This window comes from Manacus candei, unplaced genomic scaffold (genome assembly GCF_025592945.1).
Source record: "Manacus candei isolate 608988 ecotype Guabito, Panama unplaced genomic scaffold, ASM2559294v1 h1tg000124l, whole genome shotgun sequence".
Lineage (NCBI taxonomy): Eukaryota > Metazoa > Chordata > Aves > Passeriformes > Pipridae > Manacus > Manacus candei.
The window spans coordinates 1,770,979-1,798,124 of NW_026138172.1; the positions used below are offsets into that span (position 1 = coordinate 1,770,979).

Consider the following 27,146-nt stretch of genomic DNA (forward strand, 5'->3'; position numbering starts at 1 on the left):
CAACATCCAGAAACTGTGTGTTACTAACTGCTGGCATTCTGACTTAAGGCTAGAATAATTTCTTTTTATCACTTTATGTCAAGTGATGGGGTTCAAGTCCTATGTATTCCATGTCCACTCTGACCTCATTCTTATGGATTCTAGGTGCTAATTAAAAGGTATTCTTAAAGCCCTTGCTAAGGGCTGTCTGGATTTTCCCATCAAGTCAGTGGAGTGACCTGACCCTTTCAGAATCATGAACTCTGTCATGTCAGATTTGCTGCCTGGCTTTCCAAGCAGCAGATTCTCCTCAGACACTTTGCATTCTGTAAAAAATGTTTTGTGTGGGCACAGTTATCTCTAACACAACATCAGCAAAACACCCGAGAACCAAACAGCTCCAGCACTGCTGGAGATGCTGCACACTTTGGTGAGGCTACCTGTTATTACTAGCTTAATGTATACATGGAATGAAACAGGTGATGGATTTCTGTAGCAGGTCATGAAGCCAAGCAGCCCTGGGCAGTGAAGGCAAGGATGGATTTTTTATCATTAAAAGCAGAAGGGCAAACAGCTACTTGCTACTTAAAAGCTATTTGCCTGCATTACCTCTCCTGCCACACAGCCTTCTCTGCAGCTAGTGGATATATCTGCCATTCCAGAGAGACTGAATGAAGTCAAAGGGACTCTACTTCTGCCCCATTCTACCCTCAGGTAGAACCAAGTGCGAGATCAGGCTGAAAGTGAGGGAGAGTGTTTGTGCCAGTGGACATTCTGTGTAGCAGTTTGGAATTTCAGTCCCTCAAGCAAGGAATAACCCTTGCAATGCAAGCTGTCAACTAGGAGTGGATTCCTCCTCTGTACTTGGAAAAACTCCTCCCTTACAATGTACCACCAAAGAAGCAAAAATGCACTTTGGTGGACAGAGATGCTGCATTGTTTAAATAGTTATTTCATCTCCAGCTAATGGGTGGCACTGCACCCACCATTCCCTTGGTGTTCTGCTGGAGCTTCTGCTAACAAACAACACACATCTCAGGGCTTGACCTTCTCCAGGCTGGCTGGTTCTACCAGGGTTTCATTTATGCACCTGGCACATACTTCAAGGAGCCACACCAGAGCAGGCAGCTAAACCAGGTTTTTTTGCTCCTCAAAAAGAGAAGAAAGAGTTTGTTGCAAATCATTCCAGTACCAAATCATTCCCACCCACCCCCAACTCTTACTAAAAGGAATGTGCATAGTTATTATACTCATTCCATGTTTTCATAATTAGATCCTGAAAAGAGTGTGAAATGTGCTTTTCCACATAATTTACTGTTTTCCTGTGATTCATGAAGCCTCTTTTCACATGAATAATTGGTCACTTCTTGTTTATGTATCACCATGGTAAATAGCTCCTAGCAGGTTGAAAAAAAAAAGACACAAAGCTAACATTTAATAATTACAGCTACATGCAACCTTCCCCCCACTCCCAACTCCTTGCTTTTTACCTCCTCCCATAAAAAGAAGGCACAGATTTTTTGACGGAGGAAATGTTTCCTAAAAAAAAAAAATCCCAACAGTTTTACCTTTCTTAGCACTCATTTGCAATTATTTTTGCTTCATGCTTATTTTGTGTTTCACATTTTCCAGTGTAAAGAAAACAGCTGAAAAGTCCCTTTCAAACAAAGTGAGAAGGAGGAATGTTCTGAGTGTGTGGCTGTTGGGAATGGCAGCCTTCCAAACACCAATTTGTTTATTTCTTGAGGGAGATACAGTCAAGACAACACTTATCAATGGTCACCTGAATTATAAAGCACTCCAGTATGTCCTCAGAACAGTATTTCATCTTCTAAACACTTTAACTGCACTTTATTTTTACAGTGCAGTAAACTGAGGCACAAATTAATTTATTTACAGTGGCTACCCAGTGAGTCACACTGCTCAAGCAACTCTGCAGGCAGGGTTTGATTTTCAAAACTCCTCCTCTGCCTTCAACTACAGCTTCCTAAACAGACTGTATGATTAGCTGGATGTGACAACATTTGTGATGGATGAGTGTGGATCTCCCTATGTGTGTGTAGATATTGGTGCTTCCTGCCTTGAAAACTGAGGGGTACCTTGTGAAATATTTTGACAGTAGATAAAAAAGAAAAATCAAACAATTATATTTCTGTTTGACACCATGGCAATCCAAAAACACATCAGAAAACAGAAGTCAGCAGGAACACTTAAGAGAATAGGGAAAAAACATACTGGCATAAGACTGGCTATCAATCCAACCCAGTACGTTGTGTGATTCTGCAGAATCAGTGCAAAAAACTGAACGCAAAAGAAAAGAGAATGTTTGCTGTTGGGAGTATACGAGGACATTAATCTTCTTTATACCACAAACCCAAAGCAACATCAGGTTTTAAGGCTGGGGAAAAAAAACAAACTCAGTGTTTTTTACCTCGTATAGACATGAGACAAAACCAAAGCCTCAAAATCTGATCCTGTTAAAAAAACAGAAGAGCTGTGACGTTTTTGTTTTCCTTTTTTTTGGCAGCAAGGTAGAGACAGGAGGGAGTGAAACTTTAGTGAGTGGTGGGGGTTCGGACAGGGGAGGAGAAAAGAGGACAAAGGAGAGAGAAAAACAACTGCTTGGAATCTACTTTTCTGATTCAAATACACCTTAGCAGCACTCATTGGAAAGCAGGCTCAGAAGTGGAAAGAATTTCTGGATCCAGATCAAGACAGCAGAAATATCTTAATCTTTGCTGGGCCATAATCTCCTGAGAAGGCTTGTGAGAATTTGATCCTATCATTCCCAAACTAGAATCCTAAAACTGATTTGGACCAGAACCAGTTGGTTTGAAAATATTATTACTTCTTCCTGTGGAAAAAAAAAAAAAAGGAATAAAAATGGAAAAAAATTCAGCCAAACCCAAAGTGCATGGACTCATTACAAGCTCAGGAAATCAAATCTATTTAAATCTCTTTCAGCACCACTCTCCAGCTTTAATAGTGCATGTGTGGAAGCAAATATTACACAGAAGTTCATCCTCCCCTCCCTGGTCCCCTGCCTCCTTGTCCCCACCCCAACCCTTAGCTCTGCATCTCAGTGGTCACTGTTTGTTTTTTCTTTCTGATTAGTCTCGTCAAGACTTTCCCTCACTAAACCACCATTTTCATTCTTTTCAGTATTGCTCACTCCAGTATTTCTGTGATCTCCATTATCGCACCCTCGCACTCCTGTGTTTAGCCCACTCCCTGCTTTGCTGACTTCTCTCGTGCCAGCTCCCAGCGCTACTCGTTCCTTTCTTATCAACCGCTTTGCTGTTTCCTTGTTTTGTTTCTCTCATTCAGCCTCCGAACCTTCAGGATGGAATATCTCAACGCTGGTGGAGTTCACCCAACTCTCTGTTTGCCGTTCTCTCGCACTGCCAGGACTTTCATCAGGAAACGGGTGCTTAGGCAGGAAGAACTTGCTGTCCTGAGAGCAGTCCCTCCTCTGGCACTGGCACTGCACGACAACCTCTTCCTGTAGACTGTGCTCTTTCTCCCTCCCTTTCCATTTTTATGCTTCCAGCTTTTGATAACAAGGTGTGAGATGAGGAAAGACCTATGGGATACTCGCACTGGTTTTCCAGCCCTGTTGACATGACTGGAGCGGGTACCCACTTAAACAAGTTGTCACTGAGACCTCAGGGTCAGTGCATGTCTGGTGGCTTCACCTTGGCCAGCTGTTGGATGCCCACCCAGCTGCTGGCTCACTGTCCTTCCTCAACAGAACACAGGGAGAAAAATAAGATGAAAAGCTCATGGGTTGAGGTAAATACAGGGAGATCTCACTGTCAACAGACAAAACAGACTCGACTTTGGGAAATTAAATTTAATTTAATGCCAATTAAAATTGAGTTGGATGGTGAGAAAGAAAGGCAAAAATTAAAACAATTTCTCCTCATGTCCATGTGATTTTTCCCCAGGCTCAGCTTCCCCTGTGGGGACACACTGTCTGGCATGAGGCAGCCCCTGCAGCTCCCCTTCACCAAAACCTTGCCACCAACACCCAATACAGTATGGATTTACTATTGTTCTATTATTATAAAGTTCAAAATTCCAGCGTCTGGAAGTCCACTTTTTTTTTCTGAATCACCAGCTATATCTTGTGCAGGTGGATTCACTGGATCTTTTAAAAAAAATTGCGGAGAATTTGCAGAATTGCAAATTAATAGGAACTTTTACACTTGTTTCTTTTTGAAGCCTACCAGCATGTTTGTTATCTTGGTTACAATTGCCTAGCCTTGCTATTTTTATATCACACTTATTGCAGCATTGGCCTATGCCATTTTTTTGGCCTTGGATTGTCTTTATGTCTACACAGATTTTTTCTTGGATGCTTTTCACTTTTCTTTACTGTTTGATATTACTTTCTTGTGGTATATACACACAGCATTCACTAGTCCAGAAAGTGCACCCTGGATGTTGATAACTCAAGACCACTCTTTGCAATCATTGCTTTTTTGCCTCACTTACCAGGTAACCCTCAGGCACTGAATTCACTTTGAAATGAGCAGACTCATACATGAGTAAAATCCACATGGCTCAGAATTATCACAGCAGTCCATTGTCTGATCTGGAAGTGGAGAAGACAGGTTTTTTCCCATGGAACACTGAAAGTCTGATCATTCTGAGCAAGTTTGCCTAGTTGTTTTTAATGTTCCTCTAAGCTATTGATGGTAAGCCATTTGTTTCACCATCCTCCTGCCCTCTGCAGTGCTGCTCTCCTTGGGAAATGTGTAGCAGCAGACCTAGAAAGGACAATAAAAATGACTCTCCATGTCATACATTATCTTACATGCCAAATATTATGGCGTTGGAAAAAAGAATATTCATATTTCACATTATTAACTTGGTCTTAGCCCAGTATGAAATCATTATTTATTTACAGTACTAAATTAAAACTTCTTACAATGCAGATGGATCATTATTCTTCCACAGATTTCCCCTTTTTTCCATTCAGACACAAGCTGCCTTTTGGTCTTGATTTGTACAATGAGAACCAGCCATTTTCTACTAGTTTTCCAGTTAATTGAGGGCAGGATACTCTGTGCTCTGATGGGTCAAAGTCCATGCATTGTCTTTGCTTTAATAAACTTCTATGAGGATACAATAAGCTTTAAAAACTTCTATCTCTGCTGAGAACCTGTGATTAGCCACTTTTATGCTTTTTATTTTTAACCTTAGTTTAGAAACATCCACAGGGTAACCAATAGGAAAAAAATTACTACTTTTCCTAAGAAGTACCAAGTTCTCCTTCTATTCATTGGCAATCATATTTAAAATACAACTGCTGAGATTCAAGTCCTCAAATATATGTTTTGACCATATCAGCTCTTCACATTTTATCATGTTTTACTGTGTATGGGAATGAGGTAAGACTTGGACTTTCTAACATGAAGAAACTTTCCTGTAAACAGGATCATCCACAGAGATGTGACACGTAGAGCACATGGTGGTTTCCACATTTTTGCCTAATCTGTGTCCAGGTTGCCTAGCAACCCGTTAGCTTGGTATGTAATAAGCCAAATAATGTGGGAATGATTGATTCAGGGTCTGCATGACTTTATTCTCATTTGTGGCAGACTGTCAACAGGAATCAGTGAGGACTCCATACACTGAACACAGAGGCTACTGCTCCAGTAACTCCATCACAAGCAGTCAACCAATGTTTTAGACAAAGTTAAGTCCCTCTGTTTTCTAGAGTATCCTACAGTAAGGCCATTTTTTTTCAAGGAAGGAGAGTTATTCCTTTCCTTCTGCATAATAAAAATTGTTTGCCAAGAATTTTGAGGTTATATGATGTAGGACAACTTGACAGAATGGCACAATGCTTATGTTTTCTCATTAGTAAGACTGTAGGATCACAGATGAAGATGGCATTAGTGTAAAGCCAACCTGAGAACCAGCTCCAAACCTTCACCCTGAGGGGTGAGTGAAGTTATGACCATGAAACTGAAGTTAACAGCAGGACAGAAGAAGCAGGGCAGAAGTGTGACACCCTCCTTCAGGGGAGCAACTCCATTCCAGCCATGGCTGTTCCCTTGGGGATTTTATCACAATATTTGAAGTTTTCTTTAACATCTTACCTCCTGGGGCCCTGTAAATCTTAAGTCTCATAAAGGAGGAAAAAGTTTTTCTAGCACTTGCATTTCCAGTGGGAAGCTTGGAGATTAAGGAGTCCAAAACCATAAAGCACACTAAAAGAGCGTGATTATTTACTATTAAAATGACAAAAAAATCCACTCTATGACTTTCAAAAATAAAGGAAGATCTTGGAATATTTTATTATAATATTTGACTAGGGTTTTATAGCATTGTCAAACACATATACATTGGGGCCCTAGTTCACAGCTCATTTAATGAGAGGGAAACACAAAGGGAGAAAGTACTCAGCTCCTCAGACATGTCAAAAGAACTGTATACATCACCTCTCTACCAAAGCAGAACCTAAAGCTGAATGATATGTCATGCCATTTCTCAAAAAAACCACCAAATGTCTAAATTGAGGAGGAGGATGAAAACCAGTCTTCTGAGGAATTCTGTCCCATCAGCCAATTTTAAGCACTGAGGGCATGGGACTGGTGCTTGAAACACGCCCTAAATCCACACTATACCTGTAATTAGAAGAATGCTGGAAGTTTTGCAGTACAGGCAACCTCTTCCTCTATGGAAAGACATATCAGCAGTTTTCACTAATGAAATCAAACATAAAATTCGAGATCTTTCCATACATTCAGCTTCCTTTCAGTGGAGTTTAACACAATGCACAAGAGGCAGCCATGTAAAATTCAATGTTAAAAGGCCAGTACAGTAGCACAGCATGTGAGGAACCACTGCTGAGCACCAGATGTATCCTCACCGTGCAAGTGTGCTAAAACATTTCCCTCCAAGATTCAGAAGACATTATAATCTATGGAAGTTGGGGAGTTCTCCCTGCAAATTTGGAGTAGAACAATAAATTTGGCCAGAGGAACTGACAGGATGACATCTTTGGAGATGGAAGCGCCATGTTCCCAGCTGTACTGCAGGCTGGAATACTTTTCAGTGGTTCCCTCTTTCCTTGTCATAGAATCCTTTTTGAGGGTGGTATAGCTGATTTTCCCACAAAGGTCCATTGTCAAGAAAGCAGGGCATTGGCTAGAAACAATGAGAAAAATCCTGGTCTTGTTGTTAAACAGCAGGAGTAAAATCCACTAGCAAACTTTGACTTGCAAGTCAGCAAACACATGGGTTCTGGTTGATTACTCTAGGGTCTTTCATAATAGTATAATATTTTTTCAGAGCACTGTGAAAAACATTACTGACCAACAGGGTTTCTTAATTAGTTAAACCAAACCAGTTGGCCCCCCAGTTTTGTCTTCTTGAAAGAAAAAAACATATTCATTGCATTGAACTCAACAACAGAGAGTCTTTAAAGTGTATATATAACGTAGAAAACGTTATATTCTCACTATAACGTAGAAAAACTTTTTTAAAGTTGTCAACTGGCATTTCTGAGCTCTGTCCTGGAGATGGATGTAATTAAATTATTCATTACACCAACAGTATACGAGGCATATAAAAGACTTCAATCCACTTAGTAGTTTAACCAAGAGGAAAAATAGGAGCAAAGCATGTAATTGTTACAGATGAGTGGGCTATATGATTGCTCTGTGAAAACCAGCATGAACTTCTGGATGCTTATGCACGGGAATAAATATCAACATTTGGCCCCAACATACAATAAATCAAACAATCATCCATTTGAATCTTTCTTAGATACGGTGAACAATGACCATGTCATCCCTTCCTTCAACTCACCTGTTCTTTGAAGAATTTGTTGAAGAAAATTAGTCTTGAAAATGTGAATACACATTGTGACTGTGATATTTATATTACATATGGATAGAGTCAAATTGAATGCAATTTCATGCTCACCATCCTTGTAATAATTTGCATTCTTCTGAGTATAGTTTTGTAATTCATGAGCTGTGTGACCATCAGTTTTTTGTAGACCTTCTTCACTGCTGCATGGAGCTTACAGGAATTTTTATTCCAATCTCTGCAAATGAAAAATTATTTCATTCGAGACCCAAATACATTTTTTATTCCCAAGAAGATGCTTAGATGATATGTTATCTTTGGATACAACATCTGGATCCCTTTCCATTTTACTTGGCAGACGTGTAAAGACTTCTCCATTGTGCATATAGCTTCGTTTTTAATACTAGAGTAGAAATCAAGCAAGACTATGTACATCATCCTGATACAGTAGTATCCCCAGTGAGCATCATTCCTCCACAGAAGTTCCCAAAACATTCTGTCCAGAATGCTCAGGAACCTCTATTGACACTTGTCAGCCTAATGTTTTGGGGTTGCAACATGTCACCCTTGCAATGCTTTCAAGCTTTACAAAGCTTAAACTTTTATTTTGTATTATTTTATTTTATTTTGGCTGTTTGGATGTAATTTTGAAGTAAAGATTCTCATGTAATACTATTTTCTGAGATGAGGCCTTCTTCTTAGCAGCAGTATAGTAATAATGAGAGACACATTTTCCCTCACCAAGGTCTCAGACAACAGCTCATCTGCCTTCCCCACTATTCCAGGAACAGAACAAGTGCTGACATTTTTTTCAAAGAACTGATCATGAAATCTGCTTTTGATATAATTTCTCAGTATGTTTCCAGAGCCATACAAAGACAGAATTGTGTGCATGATATTCATTGTGGCCCCAAACGCAAGAAATGCGAGGAAGGACGAAATATTGACTGCAAATAACCAGCAGCAGAATTCCTACCGACTTCCTGGGAGCCAGCGCTCCACAATCATGCTCCAAATATGTAATCCATGGTCACAGTAAAAGAGTGGGATGTTTAGGTAACGGAATTTTTAAAATTATTGCCACAAAAATAGAGACTGACCATGCATCACCATGACCAGTCATCTTCTGGAAAATTTATGCAGCACAATCGACGTGAAGACTTAACCAATGCCCTAATTTGGTAGTAGTACAAGAACTGAAACACCCTTCAAATTCATTCAGTTGTCTTTCTCCCTTGGCTTAAGGGCCTCCTACAGTATTCTGTAGCAGGGATCAGTCAGGATGAGCTTCTTTTAAATGGAGAGGGGTGCAGCTTTTGAGAGAAGACAAAATAGTTTAACTTGAAGAAAGAGAATGAATGGCAATGATTTGACACCTGATAGTGATCTATACCTATTCATACAGACTGACTATCAAATCTGGAAAAAAAAATATACATTTGTAGCATTTTGTTGATAATAATATTTTTAGGATACGTATATTAATAAACACCTCACTTTTCTCCTAGTGTTTACCGTCAAACTGTTTAAAAATGTCATCTGAAAAGAAGTAGAATAGTTTGACTCTTTATTCAGTAACACGTTCTTGGTGCATTGTATTATCCTTGCTGGACAATGGAAAGCATCTAAAAAATGCTGGTTTTGTAAGTCTGAAATGAGAGGAATTACAGGCAATAAAAACAAATGTGAATCTCTGACGCACATTAAAACTGTTATAATTACACAGCATGTAAGACAGAGATAAAATACTGATACCACATCTATCACTGAAAAGTACTGTTATTTATATTACCATAGGAAAATAATAATTATTATCACAAGAAAGTCCTATCACTGAAAGGTGAAACAAATACAAAACTTGAGCAACTCAGCAAATACAAAACTTGAGAGAACAACTCGGGTGGTTTCAACTGTTCACATATGACCCTAATTCAGCAGCAGGATCAGTTTTACGTAGGCTTAAAAATTAATGAAGACAACTTAAATGATGCTAGCAGATGAGCCTTCTTGAAGCCTCAGAAGAACAATATCTCAGAAGAACAGATCACAGAAAAGAAAATATTATTTTGTCAGTTCCTGCAAGCACATTGAATTGAAGGCTAGAATTGTCCCCATGTAAAAAGCACTTTCCAGTCCAATGTTTCTTCGGCATGTTTATAATCCATTGACGAAAAATTAATGCCACAGATGTCATAAAATCTTTCTATACAGCATTCAGAACAGCCAGGTAAAAAATTTTAAGACAGTCTCGTCCACAAGTCGGTCACTCCTGCAATGGAGTTTAACAGTGTAAGCTAGCCGTGTGCTCTGGCACTCAGAAACCCCCTGTGCCCTGGACTGCACCCAAAGCAGCGTGGGCAGCAGGGCAGGGGGGGATTCTGCCCCTCTGCCCCACTCTGGGGAGACCCCCCTGCAGTGCTGCCTCCAGCTCTGGGGGCACAGCACAGCAAGGACATGGAGCTGCTGGAGCGAGTCCAGAGGAGAGACAGCAAAGTGATCAGAGGGATGGAGCAGCTCCCCTACAAGAAAAGACTGAGAGAAATTGGATTATTCAGCCTGGAGAAATTGGATTATTCAGCCTGGAGAAGAGAAGGCTTCAGGGTGACCTAACTGGGGCTTTCTAGAACCTGAAGGAACCCTGCAAGAAAGATGGAGAGAGACTGTTTACAAGGGTCTGGAGTGAGAGGACAGGGGTGAATGGCTTCAAACTGACAGAGAGTAGGTTTAAATCAGACATAAGGAAGCAATTACTTACTGTGAGGGTGATGAGGCCCTGACACAGGTTGCCCAGAGAAGTTGTGGCTGCTCCACCCCTGGAAGTGTTCAAGGCCCGGTTGGATAGAACTGAACAACCTCGGATAGTCGAAGGTGTCCCTGCCCATGGCAAAGGGGCTGGAATGAGATGATCTCTAAAGTCCCTTGCAACAGAAGCCATTCTGAGACTCTGTGATAATTTAGACAAAGGAAATTATGGGCTTCAGGTAGCTCAGTGTGGAGTGCAATGAAATGGGAAAGCAGGAAGATGCACATGGCCAGTTAGACCAGGTTGTGCTCTGTGCGTTAACATTTCCCCATCTGGCATCAAGAAAGCCAGTCAGCTGGAAGCTGCATTGGATATGCCCCAACCCAGCTCATTTTATATTTGCACTTAGTCCATTTGATAACTGCACTGACACTGCACATGATTGGAAAGTGAGCGTAAATTATATCTGTCCCATTGATGAACAATCTCTGTGGGTGGCTATCTCTTACCAGGAAACCAGACAAAATCTTATCACATATTCCTATTATCCAAGGGGTAGGGAAAAATCTGTAAACTCAAATATGTGGACATAGGAAATACACAGGGGAAGAAGATCTAGAGTGTTGTAAGGGAGTTTTAGTGTGAAAAGGAATTAGGCTCTTTAAGATCATGTCTGCATGGACAATTTCAGACAGTCAGGAATTAACATTGCCATTTACTGAGCTGGCAGGACATGGCACACTTTTGATCAGAAGCCAATATAAAGATGCCCAAAAATCTCAAAATAATAATGTGATCTCAGCCTTTGGAATGACAACTGCTGCTTTTCCTTTGTTCTGCCGCTTAACGAGGGAGTGAAGGAATTCAGTGTTTCAAGGTATTCAGGTGTAATTTGTCAATGAGATTCCTACAGCAAGGCAAAAATTCAAATATTCCCATATCTTAAGTAGAGGTAGTATACAAAAAACTTGTGGCAAATGATTCCCTCATTGTGAAGGACTTGTACACGCATAGTCTCAGAGCCAATCTAGAATCCTGTAACAGAAGCAGATAGGGAGCCAACAGAAGCCTACAGAAATGTAACACAAATGTGTAGGACTGTATGATATCACAATATTCAGTATTAACTTAGTGTAAACTATTAGCTACAAATCACACTGTTCTGTTCTAGAGCTTCAGGTAGAAGTGTTAAAATAGAATGGACCCAATTGACACCAAAGACAGAAATATTTTATACACTGGATCTTCTGTTATCTTGCCTTTTAGGTCACTTCTAATACACTAATGCACAAAACTGATTGTTTAAACCATGCCTTTACATAACAAGATTTATGGTTTATTCCTAATATAAAGTACATAATCATATCACGTATATTATTTGAGCTTTGGTGATTTAGTTCTTGCATTTTGATTCTAAAGATTAGTTCCAGGATTTCTTGTTCTTCCCATTACAGTCTTGCCAAAATAGTAACACTGTCAGCCAGACCTCAGAGGCAGATGGTTCTACCCTGTAGACCTTGAACATGTTATTTTCTCTTATACGTAATTCTTCAGTCTGTATGTAGGAATAAAAAAAAGAATAAAATAAAATTGTGATGTCACCTTCTAGGAGCTAGATTGGGTTTTGCAAACTTCCTAGTTTTAAACTGAAAGGGAGTAGGTCAAGATTAGATATTGGGAAGAAATTCTTTCCTGTGAGGGTGGTGAGGCCCTGGCACAGGTTGCCCAGAGAAGCTGTGGCTGCCCCATCCCTGGAAGTGTCCAAGGCCACATTGGATGGGGCTCTGAGCAACCTGGGATAGTGGAAGGTGTCCCTGCCCATGGCAGGGGGTTGGAATTGTATGATTTTTATTGTCCCTTCCAATCCAAACCACTCCTTGATTCTACGATTCCCTCCTCCCAAATTTCCACAAACTGTATTATCCTATGGTTATACAGAAATACTGAAAAATAAAACCAAGCTTTAAAGCTTTGGATGCAATGTGGGAAAGGTGGAAGTTATTGCATGCTCCAAAGCTCGCAGACTGGATAGGTCTGTGTGTGCTCTATAACTAAATTTCTCCTCTGAGACTTGGAGTTTCAAATGTAAGTCGAGCTCCAAATATGATCTTTTATTTCTGTGGTCTAGAGTGCAATTTTGCTTGCAGGGAACAGAGGAAGACTAAAGGACTAAAACTGTCAAAGGTAAGAAAAAAATACCTACAGTTCTCTGTGACAACCACAATATTCAAGAGCTGAGATTAAACAACCCGATGTTCCAATGGGAAAGATACCAACATGATGTCAACACCACAGTTGACAGCAAAATCTTACTAAGCTTCTTCAGAAAGTGCTTTTACATACTGTTGCAAGTCAGAATACAAACCTCTTTATTAGGAGAATGCTGATAGACTCCTAAGGCTCTGGCTTTAAGGGGAACACTCCGATGCCTTTAGTAAAAAGGAATAGTGCCTCATGTCCAGGCCTAGAAGTAAAACCAAGTTCATCTAGGAATGTGCTCATACCACATTTCCACAAGTACACATCTATTGTGAGACAGCACTAGACAACCTACTTCATTTGGTACTGCCTCTACATTACAAAAAGATCCACGTGTACATCTGTGTCATCTTTGGTGCAGTTGATGAAGACAAGAATTTCACTGGCTTAGGAACAATAAATAAGTAGATGACTTGTTAACACTTTTTTTTTTGTCTGCCAAAAAAAAATAGAAACTGATCAGTCAATCAAGAAGTATCAAAAATAAGACCATATTCTCATTCATTTGCAGGGTATTTTTGTGTACACAGAAGACAAAACCTTTGGCTTTGATTACAAAAACAAAGCGCAGAAAAAGATTTAAATAAAATTCCAAACTTTCTGTAATACATATTTCACACTGTCAAATACTTTATGCAACCATTTGGTGTTTCCTTATTGCTCTACGAGACCAATTATGAAAAGTGACTGCTGGTGCAAAAAACCAGCCAAACAAAAAACCCCAAAGTACTGCTGAACAACAAGAACCACACTAAAAAACGCCCATAAGTCCCCCACTGAATCACAAGCTCACCATAAGAGAGATCACTCTTAGTTTATTTACATACCTAAGCGTGAACACTTATTTTCCCTTATTTCATTCAGCACTCTTTTAAAACTAAGGCCCCAAGTCTACAATCAATGGAGTGCAGGCACAGAAATTCCACTCCATCTGCTGTTAGCAAGACTAGAAAGACCTATGACTTGATCCAAAGTCCAGTAATGTCTGTGGGGAGCTTTCCTACTTCCTTCTTGCACTCAGAAAGGGCATCTGAGGTCAGCAAGCTGCTCTCCTTATTCTGTCAGAAATTCCACTGAGGCAGTGCAGTATCAGTCTCCACATAATTACATACATCTTCTTCCTGAAACTGAGGTCAGTCACATTAATTGTAATTTCATGAGAAAATTACTTTTGGAATTGAAGTAGCTCTGTAAAACAGAAACAAAATACATACTATACATTGGCTATGGTAGTGTTTTGCACTACTCTAAAAAGATGCACTGTTTAGTTTTTAAATTTTTCTGTTACCAGAGCTGAAGTTCTTTATAAATGATTAAAGAAATGCCTGACAACACTCTTATGTTTCAGCATTGATTCCTCTGTTATACATCAAAAATAGTAAGAAATAATAAGCTCCTCAGGCTCACCTGAGGCAATGGACTTGGGTATATACTGTGGAAATAGAGATGGATTTATATCAATATTCAAGTAAGTTTGTCTCAATTTTTTAAAATATCAAAAATAACGATGAATCACATCAACACATGATGCCAAATTTAAAACAGACATAACAGGGAAATTTTTTCATCAGTGCTACAAGTTACCTAACACTTCAACCATGGGTTACTAGAAAATGTAATGAAAACAACATCATAAAAAACCCAATTTTTTTTCTCATGGATTTTTTCCCCTTCCATATTTGCAATCTGATAAAAGCAGTAAAACAAATAAATAAATAACAGAACATCATCCACACATTTCTATCAAGCATAGTTTCAGATCAACCTTGAATCAATAATACAATCCCAAAAGATTAGAATATATTCATCACTTGCTGAATCGAGATTTGCAGCTTCACAGATCACACTGTGTCAGTGGTACTGGGAATGTCAGTCTCTGTTTTCTTCTGTGGTTGGCTCTTCCTTTAATAAAACGTTTAACTGTTTCTGTGCACATGAAAGGAAAAGTTCCAAACTATGCAGATTTCTCTGACGGACAACTTGATCAAGCTGTAGAAATAAATAATAATAAAAAAAAAGATAGATCAACTTTAAAAAAACCCTGGAAACAAACGCCAGGGTTTCTCAGCAAAAATTCAACCATATTAAACAACAACAATTCAACAATCAAATGTGACAACAACAGAAGAACCTGAGTAATTTCAGTGCATGCAATTTAGTAATAACTTCTCAATGAAGTATTTGAGTTTCTTCAAAATAAAATGTACATAAGGCTAAGAGTATCTTTAAAGCTGTCAAATGCTGCACAAGATATTTAAGAATTCTAAACAGCCTAGCTGCCATACCAGGAAAATCCCCCCGGAATCTTTTAAAATTACAGCTGCTGCTTTTATAAAAGATACTACTTCTGCTTTAAAATGGCCAGTACTTGCAACCACATATTCAAAACTTCAAAGCCCACTGTGAATTTAAATGGCAGCATGTTTAAATAGTTCCCAGAGGAAAAGTTGTAATACTTTCTGCCTACTTTGTTTACTCCTACATTTTATTGGGTACCCTACTGTCAGACAATGTGAACTATACACTCACTTGCAGTAAAGACAACGGCCCTTCCTTTCTCACCAAAAAAGATAAGAACACCATAACAAGGCTTAGTAGGTTATATCATATATATGACATAAAAATAGGGTTTACTGAAAAGCATTTGAATTTTCTTAATAGCATAATATTAATACATGAAACACACTGCAGAATTCCTTCCATTTGAATTTTGAAGTTCAAATGTCCAACAGAAAATATCACAACTGAGAGATGTTTTCAACTTGACTATCCTTAAATTCAACCAAATACATACATAACAATGACACAGGGGGAGACTGAAAGGTAGTGTAACATAAAAGTTATACCATTGGAGAGAAAGGAAGTAATGGAATTTTGAAGAAGTCCAGCACTTCTGTCAGACTGCTGTACACAAGTCCATATGCAATATCTTGACTGATGGTAAATGGATATGCTTTTCAAATATCGTGCCTCTTTTACCTCACACTCACAGCTTTAATTACAGCTTTCAACAAAAACTGGTCCTGTGGTATCACTCTGCACATATATACTGTTCAATCAGCAGTCCAGTTAGTTGCTCTAACAATCACTTGAATGGACATTTTGTTTTATAACAAACTATTTTTTTACATATCAACACAGAATGCAAGGCAAAGTTAGGATAGCTCGCACTTCACTTTGAAAATGCACTCAGGAAAAAGCTGCACTGCTGTGATTTAACACACAAAGGGAAGCATTTATATGAGCCTGTGCTTTGCTGCTCCATAAGTTGCTCTAACATGCAAAAGCAGGCTCTGGAAGCTGGAATATTTTGGCAACTTGTTTCAACAAAGATGAATGTGTCAAGTCTAGTCACCAGCAGAACACACATGTATTTTCTAGATGCCACACAATCATAAGACTCTCCTTCAGCAATAGAATCATAGAATGGTTTGTGTTGTAAGGGACTTTAAAGATCACCAAGTTCCAACCACCCCTGCCATGGGCAGGGACACCTTCCACTATCCCAGGTTGCTCAGAGCCCCGTCCAACCTGGTCTGCTTGGGCTTCTACAAATTTCCAGCTGCTGTTCCAACTTTTGCATCTCAGCAAAAGCAGGCATTAGTGATCCATGCATAGCCTGATGTGAACCCTGCCCACTGATTTACAGCAGATTTTACAGCAGATCTAGTTCAATTAAATTTCAGAAAAGTCTGTTCTTGATATATTCAAGTAACAGCTGCTACTGACATGAAAATGGAAGAAACAGCAAACTGACCTCTAAGAAAGCTGTATCTAGAATGGACAGCCTGGAACAAATGAACAAAATAAACACACTGCTGTGACGGTGCATTTCCTCTGATTTGAAATGTACCTTGCCTCCTTCCCATTTTCTGGTCCAAAACATACAGAACATTTTGCTCGGGGAAACTTGAAGATGTTTTTGTGCTTGTGATCTATATTTCTTTGGGGAATGGGCAGATATAGCGCAATTCACATAATATCATCTGTTATGTCTTAAACATGAGAAACCTCTTTCAGTACACATATTATGCCATCAGATTCTCTTGCTTCTGGTATATCAGCTGGTGGAGCTTAGAAACTGAAATTCATTGGCTTCCTTTTATTGTGTATTATATCATCTATACTCCTAGATTTCTATCTATTTTCTGCTCTTCATTGAGCTTAGACCAAGAGCTTTGGCTCCATTTTTTTTTCTTGCAGCCCTTCCTTGCAAATTCCGCTTTAAAGAGATCAAAGTAGCTCACCAATGTGTGTTCTGATTTGCTGCTGTTAACTTTCTTTACCAAGGCAGCAATCTCAAATCGTATACAATTAAATTTATTTCACCAAGTACTAATGTAAATGTTTAATGTGTGGAGTATGAACAAAGTAGAATTTCTTCAGGCTTAGCAAGATTTTAAAAGTCTCAAATGAACTAAGCACACATTTGAGAAGTCTTTGTTGAACTCGTTAGTTGGTAGTCTCCATTTGTGCATAAGAAAAATTTATTGCTTGTTAAAAGTTTATGTAAATTCAATAACATAAAACTTCACAATTCAGTTCCCCCTTGTTTGCTCAGCTTATGAGTAAGCTTTGCCTTGAGCAAGACCTTTTAAAAATCTTCCATGCTACAATAAATGACAAAACAATCCAAAAAGACTTGGGATCTTCACATTACACAAAACGAGAAACAACAAAATGATGCTGGCTTTGAAAATGGTACATTTGAATGTATTCAAAAGGAGAATATTCTCATTGGAGAAATTGGCTTGGTTGGGAAATAGAAACAAGTCCAATGAAGCTTTGTTATATAATATATTGTTTAACTAACTGCTAGCAAAGGACACAGTTTTTTTGAAAAGTTCCTCAACACTGCTGTGCTCCTGCTTGCATAATATACCCTAAGATGTGAAAATATGTAAGTAAGGCATTTTAAATCTCGTTTTTCCAAACAGTCTTCCCTCTATATTTTTAGGTTCTGTTCACCTCATGGAATGATCTCATTATTTAAACAAACATAAACGGACATCTGGCAAATTCAAACTGAATGTGACTCATATGCAAATGTGATCAGTATGAATAACGTATTTGGGATGGAGCACTCACACAACCCACTCGACCCAACTGCTCTAATTTTATAGATACTGAAAAATACATCAGGTTGGTTCAGATCTACCAAGAGAGGGCATTATTTTACATCCTACCATCACTGTTCTTATTACTAATCATTGTTTCTCTTCCACCATATGAAATCTATTAGTTCAAAGTTCCCAGTTCATTAGACTGTGTCCTACTAGCACGGCTTTAATTAGCTCAGTTGTAATGGTCCTGAACTTCATTATTTTAAGTTAGTCAACAGTATCTTTTTAACTCTGTACAGATTTTTTTTTTCTTCACAACCAGAGGTTGCCTCTCTAGGCACTTGTATGGACCCTACTGAGAAACTGGCTATGAAAGATTGGGAAAAGCACTTCCCGAACTCCATAGGGTCTAAACAGTCCTCAAATTCCCACAATCATTCAGTCATTGTATTTACCAAAAAGGAGCTGAGTCTTGCAGGGCATTCTAACACATTCACTGCTGGTTTTTTTTTTCCCTTCAGTTTAAACCTTCAGTCCACTTTTGAGGTCTAGGTGTGGTTCCACAAACCCTTGTGGCTAAAGATGGCTGGATGAGACACACCGTGGGGTCCCACCTTAGTCACATCCATGGACCACCCAGGATGACATGGCTTTGAGCCATGCAAGGCTTGACCTAAAGGGAGGCACAGCCTCAGCAGAACTCCTATCAAGGGATGCGAGAATTCGACTTGGGAAATAAAAAAAAAGGTTCATGCCTGGTGCATTGCCACCAGGCAACTGCTTCCATCCCAGGTTGCTCTGTTTTCCTTTAAGCCATCCCATCTTCCCCTCTATCATTTCATCCATACATAGCTCAAAAAACTCCAAAGTTAACAATTATTCTTAGCTCTACATTTTCTTAGCTTAATCATGTCATTCAAATTTTCTGTGAAATGGAATGAAAGTCTCCAGGGCTGATGTCTAAAGCAGAAATTAGTTTCTTATACAATTAACTACACATGCACATCCTCCATACCTTCCCCTTACAATATCTACCTGCAAATAGGTATGTTTTCGTGGCATACATGCTCATTTTCCTCTAGTGAATATTCACCAACCCTGTAAATATTTCAAATTTCTAGAAGAGAAACCCAGTCAGAACTCTATAAATTATGTCAGAATTATATTATCCATTTCTAGGAAGTAATAAAACATCATATGGAAAATATAATTTTAGGTTTAGCACTGAAGGTTTATGGATGATCCTGATCTCAACATTGCAAAGATATATTTCATTATTAATTTCACTGTGACCTGAAGTTCACCCAGAAAAGTGAAGAAAGCAACATTAACGTTACATTTGGCTCAATAATTTTCCCTTTTGTATAAACTGTTTAAAAGTGTATTTTTCACAACTATTTTTCAGATAATACCATTTTCCAATACCAAATGTATTTGCAGCTGTAGAAATAGTAGCTACATTTATTTAAATATGTATTGAAAAAATCACCTGTACTTCAAATGTTCATCTGAGGATTAAATGCACTTCTGCTCACTACTCTGGCTCTGTGATATTAACAGGAGTAAAAATTGCAATCTTCCTCTTTACCACGAAATTCGACACATACAATGACCAGAGATTAAAAAAGGCCAAAGATGTTGAGGAAAAAAAAGCTCTTAATTTTACTTTTATTACTGGTATTTTCATAGCTGATCTCACATATGTAGACTGTAAAACAAATAAAAAATAATCATGCCACTATAATTTAGTGAAGCAGAGCAGTTTCCCTAAGACCATAAAATAAGAAATAAGTTTTTCAGTTCTGATGATTTCTTAGGAAATACACTAAGAAGTACATCAAGAAAACATTTTAGCAGTGATATATATGTTTATATTTGCCATATAAGGGGGAGGGTCAGTGGGAGAAGACTTAAAATCCTCAAAAGTATCCTTGTCACTCAAAGAAAACCATGCAGACAGGAAATTTCAAATGCAAAATGAACGTTTTGGGGAATTGAAAACACACAGAAAATGGGTAAAGAGAATGGGTTCTGAAGATGGAGTTAAGCAGGTCCAGGTTAGCGAGGCTAATATAAAGGTCTTCCATTTTCTTTTCCATTTACTGTTTACAAATAGCTACTTCTTGGCTGTTGAATAGGTAATTCTTTGAAGCTGACTATTGATTAGCCACAGGTTATTATTTAAAGACGTTGTCCTGGCATACTTCCATTTTTTCAAAAGACTCAGTAGTATAAGCAAATCTACATATTTCCTGTCCCCTATCTAAGGAATGTTCAGTAGAAAGGGGACATTTTAATATTGTGGGTAAAAGCAGTTGAAACTTTGTTGTAATATTTGTTAAATTTTGTCTCAGTTTATTTAGTGTTAATTTCTCTATATATTTTTATTATTGATAAATATACAAAAGCTTTGTCTACTTGCTGTTTGCAAACTAACTGTAATTTCTATTTCTCATTTTATATGGTTTTGTATTAGATGAATTTACTAACTAAAAAACTTTTTTTAAAAAAGTAAATATAAATTGAAGAATGATAACAAACATACCTCAGATTATGATTTTTTAATAATGTCAAAAAACATCTTTGCAGAAAATGAATATAAGTCTAAACTAACAATAAAGTGAACTTACATTCTTCCATGAAAAGACTCCAGAATAATATTTCCTTTTATTCTATAGTTTATACTTAGCACTGTTTGATCAACACTTTGATGGATGTGTCCATGGAGAAGAGAACATTAGACAAAAAGCATTGATGATGACAGACTGCTTTCCTAAGGATTTATGTACTTAATTATTAAGGACTAGAGGGACAAATTCAAGTCTCTTTGAAATCAGTGGGATCTGGAATATGTGTTAGTTAAGTATAAGGAAGAAACTATTCTGATGTTTGATTTGTTCATGCACATAAGTAATTTACTAAAAAATTCTGTCAGTGGCATTCTTTCCTCTGTGCAGGGAATCATTCCACAGAGTCAACAAGATGTTGAATATATCCTATGTTGCTCGTGGAGCAATTAATCCAGATGTAACACAATTGCTTGTTTAGAGTCAACCATTGATGTTGCAACTGAATTTGCCTTTATGTATTTCTGTTTAGCCTAAATACATGTATATTGTAACAATATGTAATTTTTAAAAATCATTTTAGCATCAGTTTGCATTATAAGATATAGTTATGGTCCTTCTAAACAATGGTCTGAACTTCAGTGCTAAGTGAATAAATGACTGCAATTTAAATCTGTGGCATTTTCTAAACATTTTTAGAGAGAATTTTTTTTTTTTTTGAAAAATCATGGTTTTTCTTGTATTATTAAAACCTTAACTCTTGTAGACTCCTCCTGCCCCAATTCATGGTGTGAAGCAAACCTTGAAATGGACTGTTGTAACTTAGGATTCTTTGCATGTACTGTACCAGATATTGGCCAAAAAAACCCTGTGTTCAGCAGAACATTACATGTCTTCTCACAGCTTAATTGGTAGATGTCCCTCTTAGAGGAAAATCCAAAGACAAGGGGTTTGTTTGGTACAATTTTTATGATATATAGATAGGTTTTGTTGTTTCCCCCCCCTAATTAACCCACACTAGTGAGTGATCCTGACATGATCCTGAAATATTCTGTAGTTGCAGAAGTTCAGCTACATGACTATATTTTCTAGCAAAAGTATGGGCCTAGAACTCTTTCCCAATGCACTAATGTGAACTTCTCCCCACAGAATCAACAGAAGGCTTTAAAAAAATTCCCTAGCACATTAAGTAGACCATATAAAAAAATTATTACCTTGTGGAACCTGCAAATCTGAGAGCTGGATGAGGAAACAATGAACTGCTTCCTCTCATTTCTGTAATGGATGAGAAGGAAAACAGATCCATATGGTACATATGTGTAGCAGAGCTTATTTTAGAGTTAATCCCAGGACAGGACATTTTTGTCTGTCCACCTGTGAATTTCTACTATTGATAACACTTACTAAGTATATAAAAACAAGGTTCTTCATGGTTGTAATTTATACAGTATCTGCTACACATTAGAAAGTCATCAGTGTTCAGGACAACCTCCAGGAAAGAGTGATGTTTCATAAATTATATTGCCATGTGAAAATGTTTTTTTCTCTTTAAATAAATAATGCTGCAACTTCTAAACCGTAAGGATTTTATGCTCTGAACTTGATCATTAAAATAATACCATATGTTGGACACATCTTTAAAACATATTTCCCTAGTTTCTGAAGGTGGTGGGAAAACACCCTGTCAACCCACTCAGAATCTCCAGTCTCCCAGCTGGACACATGAGTGTAAGAAAATACTAACTTTCCCTCATACAAATAAGAGAAGGAAATTTGCTTTCAATCAAGGAAATTAGATTGAGTGCATGAAGGACTAAAAATGGTTGCAGCACCTGCTCAGACTACTGGAGAAGGTGAAAAATAGGCACTTTTTAAGCCCACAAAAATAATAATGGGAATGTTTATGTGCATTAACACATGAGCAATGTTGGGAGTGACCTACCTGCTGAACAGATTATGAACATGGGGTTCCTTGACCAAATTATTTATAGACTATCACCACACACTAAAAATGTGGAGTTACCGTAATTGCTACTATATTGGTCTAGCAATCCAATTGTCCTGGTTTTAAGACACAGATTTCAAGATTCTTGATAAACATACAGAAATACAAGAGAACAGCATCCCTAAAACTGCTGAATGATAAATGGTGAGTGTTTGGCCCTGGTAAGTGTCTGCACAGCTTCAGAGACACACTAGATTACAGTCTCCACAAGGCAGGCACGAGCAGGAGACTAATCACAATGTGGCCAAATTCATCAGATCACCTCCTCTGACATGGAAGAAAGAACTAGAAAAATAGCACCTAAATAAAGGATTTGTAAGTGCTTTCTATCCAGGCTTGTCAGACCCTCTGTGCTCATGGAGCATAGAAATTCTCAAGAGTTTTCTGTTAATCTTCAACTCTTTTAAGTACCCAAGTCAGTCTTGGGCACCCTCACATGTTGTTTTAATATGGCTACAAATGACTTGGCAGAGATTACACAGGGCCTCTGTGGAGCATCATAACCACAAATTACCATCTCTCCAGGAAAATGCCTGAAGACTATCAGACTATGCTTCCTGAAAACCCTGAGTGTAGGGCTGGGTGATAGATTTGGTAGCAAAGATTTGCTTAATTTGTAAGTATGCATACATGTTCCAAACTAATCCAGGGTAACCGTGCTTTGTTAAAAGCAACAGCAATCTTCCTACATGTAAAAATTACTATTGTTATCAAACCAAATAAAAAATTGTTATCTGATGGGCTCATGTTGAGTCATGCCCACAGAATTGCCTTACAGTACCAAGATGATATCTACAGAACTGGATTAATTAAGCTTAACTGAAAAGTCAACAGCAAATGCAGGCATTAATAAGAACATATTTTTTTTATTACTGAGAGAATGTATTTTGCATTCTTGGGGGATAAGTACATAAAAGAGAAGTAATTATTGCATCAAAAGCAGTGTATACAAACTGAAAAAATCTACTCTAATAATGAGCATGACTGTGAAACCACAGGGTAAACCTTTCCACAGTTGTATAACTGCTATTCCATTGCCACGAGTGCTTTCTGATCCTGCATTAAAAGGAGGTTCACCAGGAGCACAACTTCCTTGCCTCTAAGAAGTACAACAGATGGTTAATAACACACATCACAGAGAATCAGTCCTTTAGGCTGGGAGCTGCAAAACCAATGTTATAAAGAAAGTTTAAACTACAGACAACATAATGAGTCAGACTATATTGAGTCTACTTAGACATCAAGGAGACTGGAGTTGTATCATGATTATTTGAAGGTTCCTGTGAAACTGTGACACTATATGTCACTGGCTGTCTCTAAAGGAAAGTGTCCCCTAATAACACACTGTAGTTTGGTACACACTGAAGTAGCATGAGAAAAATCTTACCTCTTGATTTTGAGCATCACTTGATTTAACAGCCAGATTTTCATTTTAATGAAACTTTAATTTTTAAGATGTGACAGGATGAAACAGTATATTCTTGAAGGCACAGGCAAAGATGATATCACATGAAATACAGGTATCTTTCTAAAATTACCATTGTAGATTAAAGTTGATGGATTCACACAAAGAAATTAAACAAAGAAAATCAGCCTGCAGTGAATCCGTGATAAAATTAGCATTAAGTCAGTGGCAAGCATATACATGAATTAGGATAAGTAATTAAGCATTAAGGTTCAGGGAACACAAAACTAATTTTCTGCCATTCAGACAGAAACTTTTGAGACCACATTTAGTATTGGACTTCTTCAATATTGAGAAGACTGAATCTTTTGATAATGATTTTTATGCACAGTCACATTTTACTGGAAAACTCAGTCGGAAATCTGAAGCCAAACTAGTGCAGCAAAATTCAGGACAGCTGCTAGAGAAGCACTTCACAGAGCTGCAGCTGCAAAAATGTTATCAAAGACAAGACCTCCTTGTTCCAAAACAGACCCAGATTGAGTACCCACAGCTCTCAGCAGGTTATCACTTACAGCACCACAAGCAGAAGATTCTCAAGGAGGAAGACAAATTACCAGCAAAACATAATAATCTGCAGGCTTCATGCTCCACACAAGTCCAAATCCCTTTTGCAACCATCAGCCAGTGGAGACTTCTCAACAGCACAGTTACAGTGTATTACCCAAAGCACTTTGGTTACTAGACTGGCTATTCTGCTGCTTTTCCAGAGGCAGATCTGTATTAAGGCTTTGGAGTGAAATAATAACATGAAGGACATACAACCACAGATAGATGAGCAGTTTTTTTAACTCAGCAATACCTCATTTTACATTTAAAAAAAAAAAAAAAGGACAAGAAACTGTTGCTAAGCAGGGTGGAGTGAGGGAAAAGGGCAAGGGAGGGAAAAATACACTTGACCACAATAATAATAATGATATGAGTCAGTAGCCTGCAGCCAAAGCAGAGAAATAACATATATATATATATATATTAACTATAAGTCATTGAAGCATCTTGCTAAATTTCTAACACATGGATAAAGACTTGAATAAAAAAAGTAAACAGGAAACCACATCGTTTTGCTTCATCTCTATAATCTTACTATTGCTGTAGGTAAGAAAATTTACTTTACATGTTTTTCAAGCATCACAGACAACTTGATTAAGTCTCAAATTTTGATCCCACTAGGTTTGCTGTGGGAATCCAATTGCAGGAAATAATCATAGGAAAGATTCATCAAAACACATATGGTAAGGCCAACTTTCCCACTTAGTTTTTCAAATCAAAGTACATCAGAAGGCTAAAAACAGCAAAAGACATACCTGACAAATGGAACAAAGAAGCTGCAAGACTTGGGATAAAAATAGCTTGAAAATTTCTGCATATAAGCGGCAATGAAAAATCTCCAATAATTCCCCAACAAAAAAAGTAAGCAGATAAAACTACTGAGGTCCAAACATCTCCACATAAAAGAACTTGGGTGTAAATGAGAAGCAGTAAAAAAGCCCAAAACCAAACAAACACTGAACCCTGAATATTCCTCAGCTGTAGCAAAGCCCACTCAGAATAATGCATCCTTATGCACAAAGGTATCTCCTCATTTTATTTGTGCATTGAACAAAGTAAAAAAATAATTTCCCCTCAAAACCATACAGCCAATAGAATCTGCTAAGGAAAGGGACTTTCTGGTGGCTCTGCAATTACTCTGAGCTAATCTATTCTGGTACAGGGACAGAGAAATTCTACAGACCATCTTATTAAGATGAGTGTGATTTTTGGATCTTCACAACACAAATCAAGAGACCACAAAACTGTCCCTGCATGTCACAGAAACACAAAGGAGAAAAGGGCCTTCTGTGTTCTGTCCCTGTCTCTTTGGGGCTCAATTCCAATGTAATTGAAATGGTATCACAGAAATCTAGGGATGGACGAGACCGTGACCCATCTTCTGATCTTTGCAGTGGGAACTCACAATAAAGTCAATCAGAGTGGAACAATTGCCTGTTCTCTTTTGCAGTCTGACAGTCTTGCAGGTGGATGCCAAAATGCCTTTGCTGAGCACGTCCGTAATTAACTTTCTAAGACTCTTTGGGATCCCCTTGGTGCCAAGAGAATGGTACAGCAGGGACTTGGAAAAAGCCAAGAAGTTGACCTATGACTAAGAAAATAAAATTGCAGATGATATTCTTAGCTTTAATTAATCCAAGTTGATCATACTGAACTGATTAAACTTTCCATCTAGTACAAAGAAATGTGGACTATACTAACTTAAAGAGCAAATTTGTAACTGCTGCTGTGTTAGCAAAATACCTAGTTACATATATTCCAAAATTCTAAATTAAGAAATGACAGTGAAATACAAATCTGGTTACAAGAATATAGATGAATTTGAAGGACAAAGACAGCAAATGAATAAAGTTTTTATTTTAATAGGAATGACAAAACTTCACAAAGTCCTCGTCCTCAAAAGATTCACTTATTCAGTCTACTAGAATATTAAATGTTTAACCTTCAAAATTCAGCTGACCTGTCTAATTTTCTCATTAGGATGGCAAAATAAGGGTATTCATGTTCATTTACACACATGGATGCATAGATTTTTCTGGGTTTTGTTGTTGTTGGGTTTTTTTTGTTAAATTACCTACTCTTAGTTTATCTAAAGGATTCTTGAAAATGCCTCTGGACAAAAGTCATGAGTTGCATTGCAAAATTAGTAATTCCACAAAACTAATTAAGAACTTTGAATTTGTTTCCTCCACTTAATATCAAAATCTATTTTGAGAAAGTTGCACGGAACACAAACCACCAAATCTTCAAACAAATGATCTGGTTACAATTCTCACATTTCCAGAAGTACAGTATAAAATTCTAACACTGAAGGAAGAATCAGGAACAATATAGGAGAGCCTCACTTACAGGGGACCAGAGGTGTGTAAGGATGCCTCGCTTCCTCCTGTCACACACAGCCTTCCTAATGGACAACAGAGAAATATAGAAGTCTTTCTCCTTTCTTATCAAATACTTGCAGAATAGAGGGACCCTAGATGACATTTTCCATTTCCCCTGGACCTCAGGTGTTGCTTAATCATGTAATGATGTGAAAACCCACAGCACTATCCACAGACAGATACATCTGGGTGACACTGTACAGTGTACACTGCAAACCTTTATTCCTGTGAACAGCCCATACCCACAGAGCAAGTTGTATAATTATGTGATTGCAAATCCAAAGTTACTCTCGCAGTAATTGTAATGA

General features: G+C 38.0%; 1 protein-coding gene across 3 annotated transcripts in view; it reads right to left on the reverse strand.

Annotated features, from left to right (window-relative positions):
- Window positions 1-4,488: 4,488 nt before the first annotated feature.
- The window catches only part of CCDC91 (coiled-coil domain containing 91), a 127,313-nt gene continuing 104,655 nt past the window's right edge, over window positions 4,489-27,146 (reverse strand). For 2 of the 3 annotated variants that reach the window (XM_051770705.1, XM_051770699.1), the window contains one exon: window positions 13,286-14,797. In XM_051770705.1, coding sequence (XP_051626665.1) covers window positions 14,678-14,797 — 120 coding nt within the window. In that variant the 3' untranslated portion in view covers window positions 13,286-14,677. Of the gene's footprint in view, window positions 4,752-13,285; window positions 14,798-27,146 lie in introns of those variants that run through there. The other variant, XM_051770700.1, reaches the window with a different exon arrangement.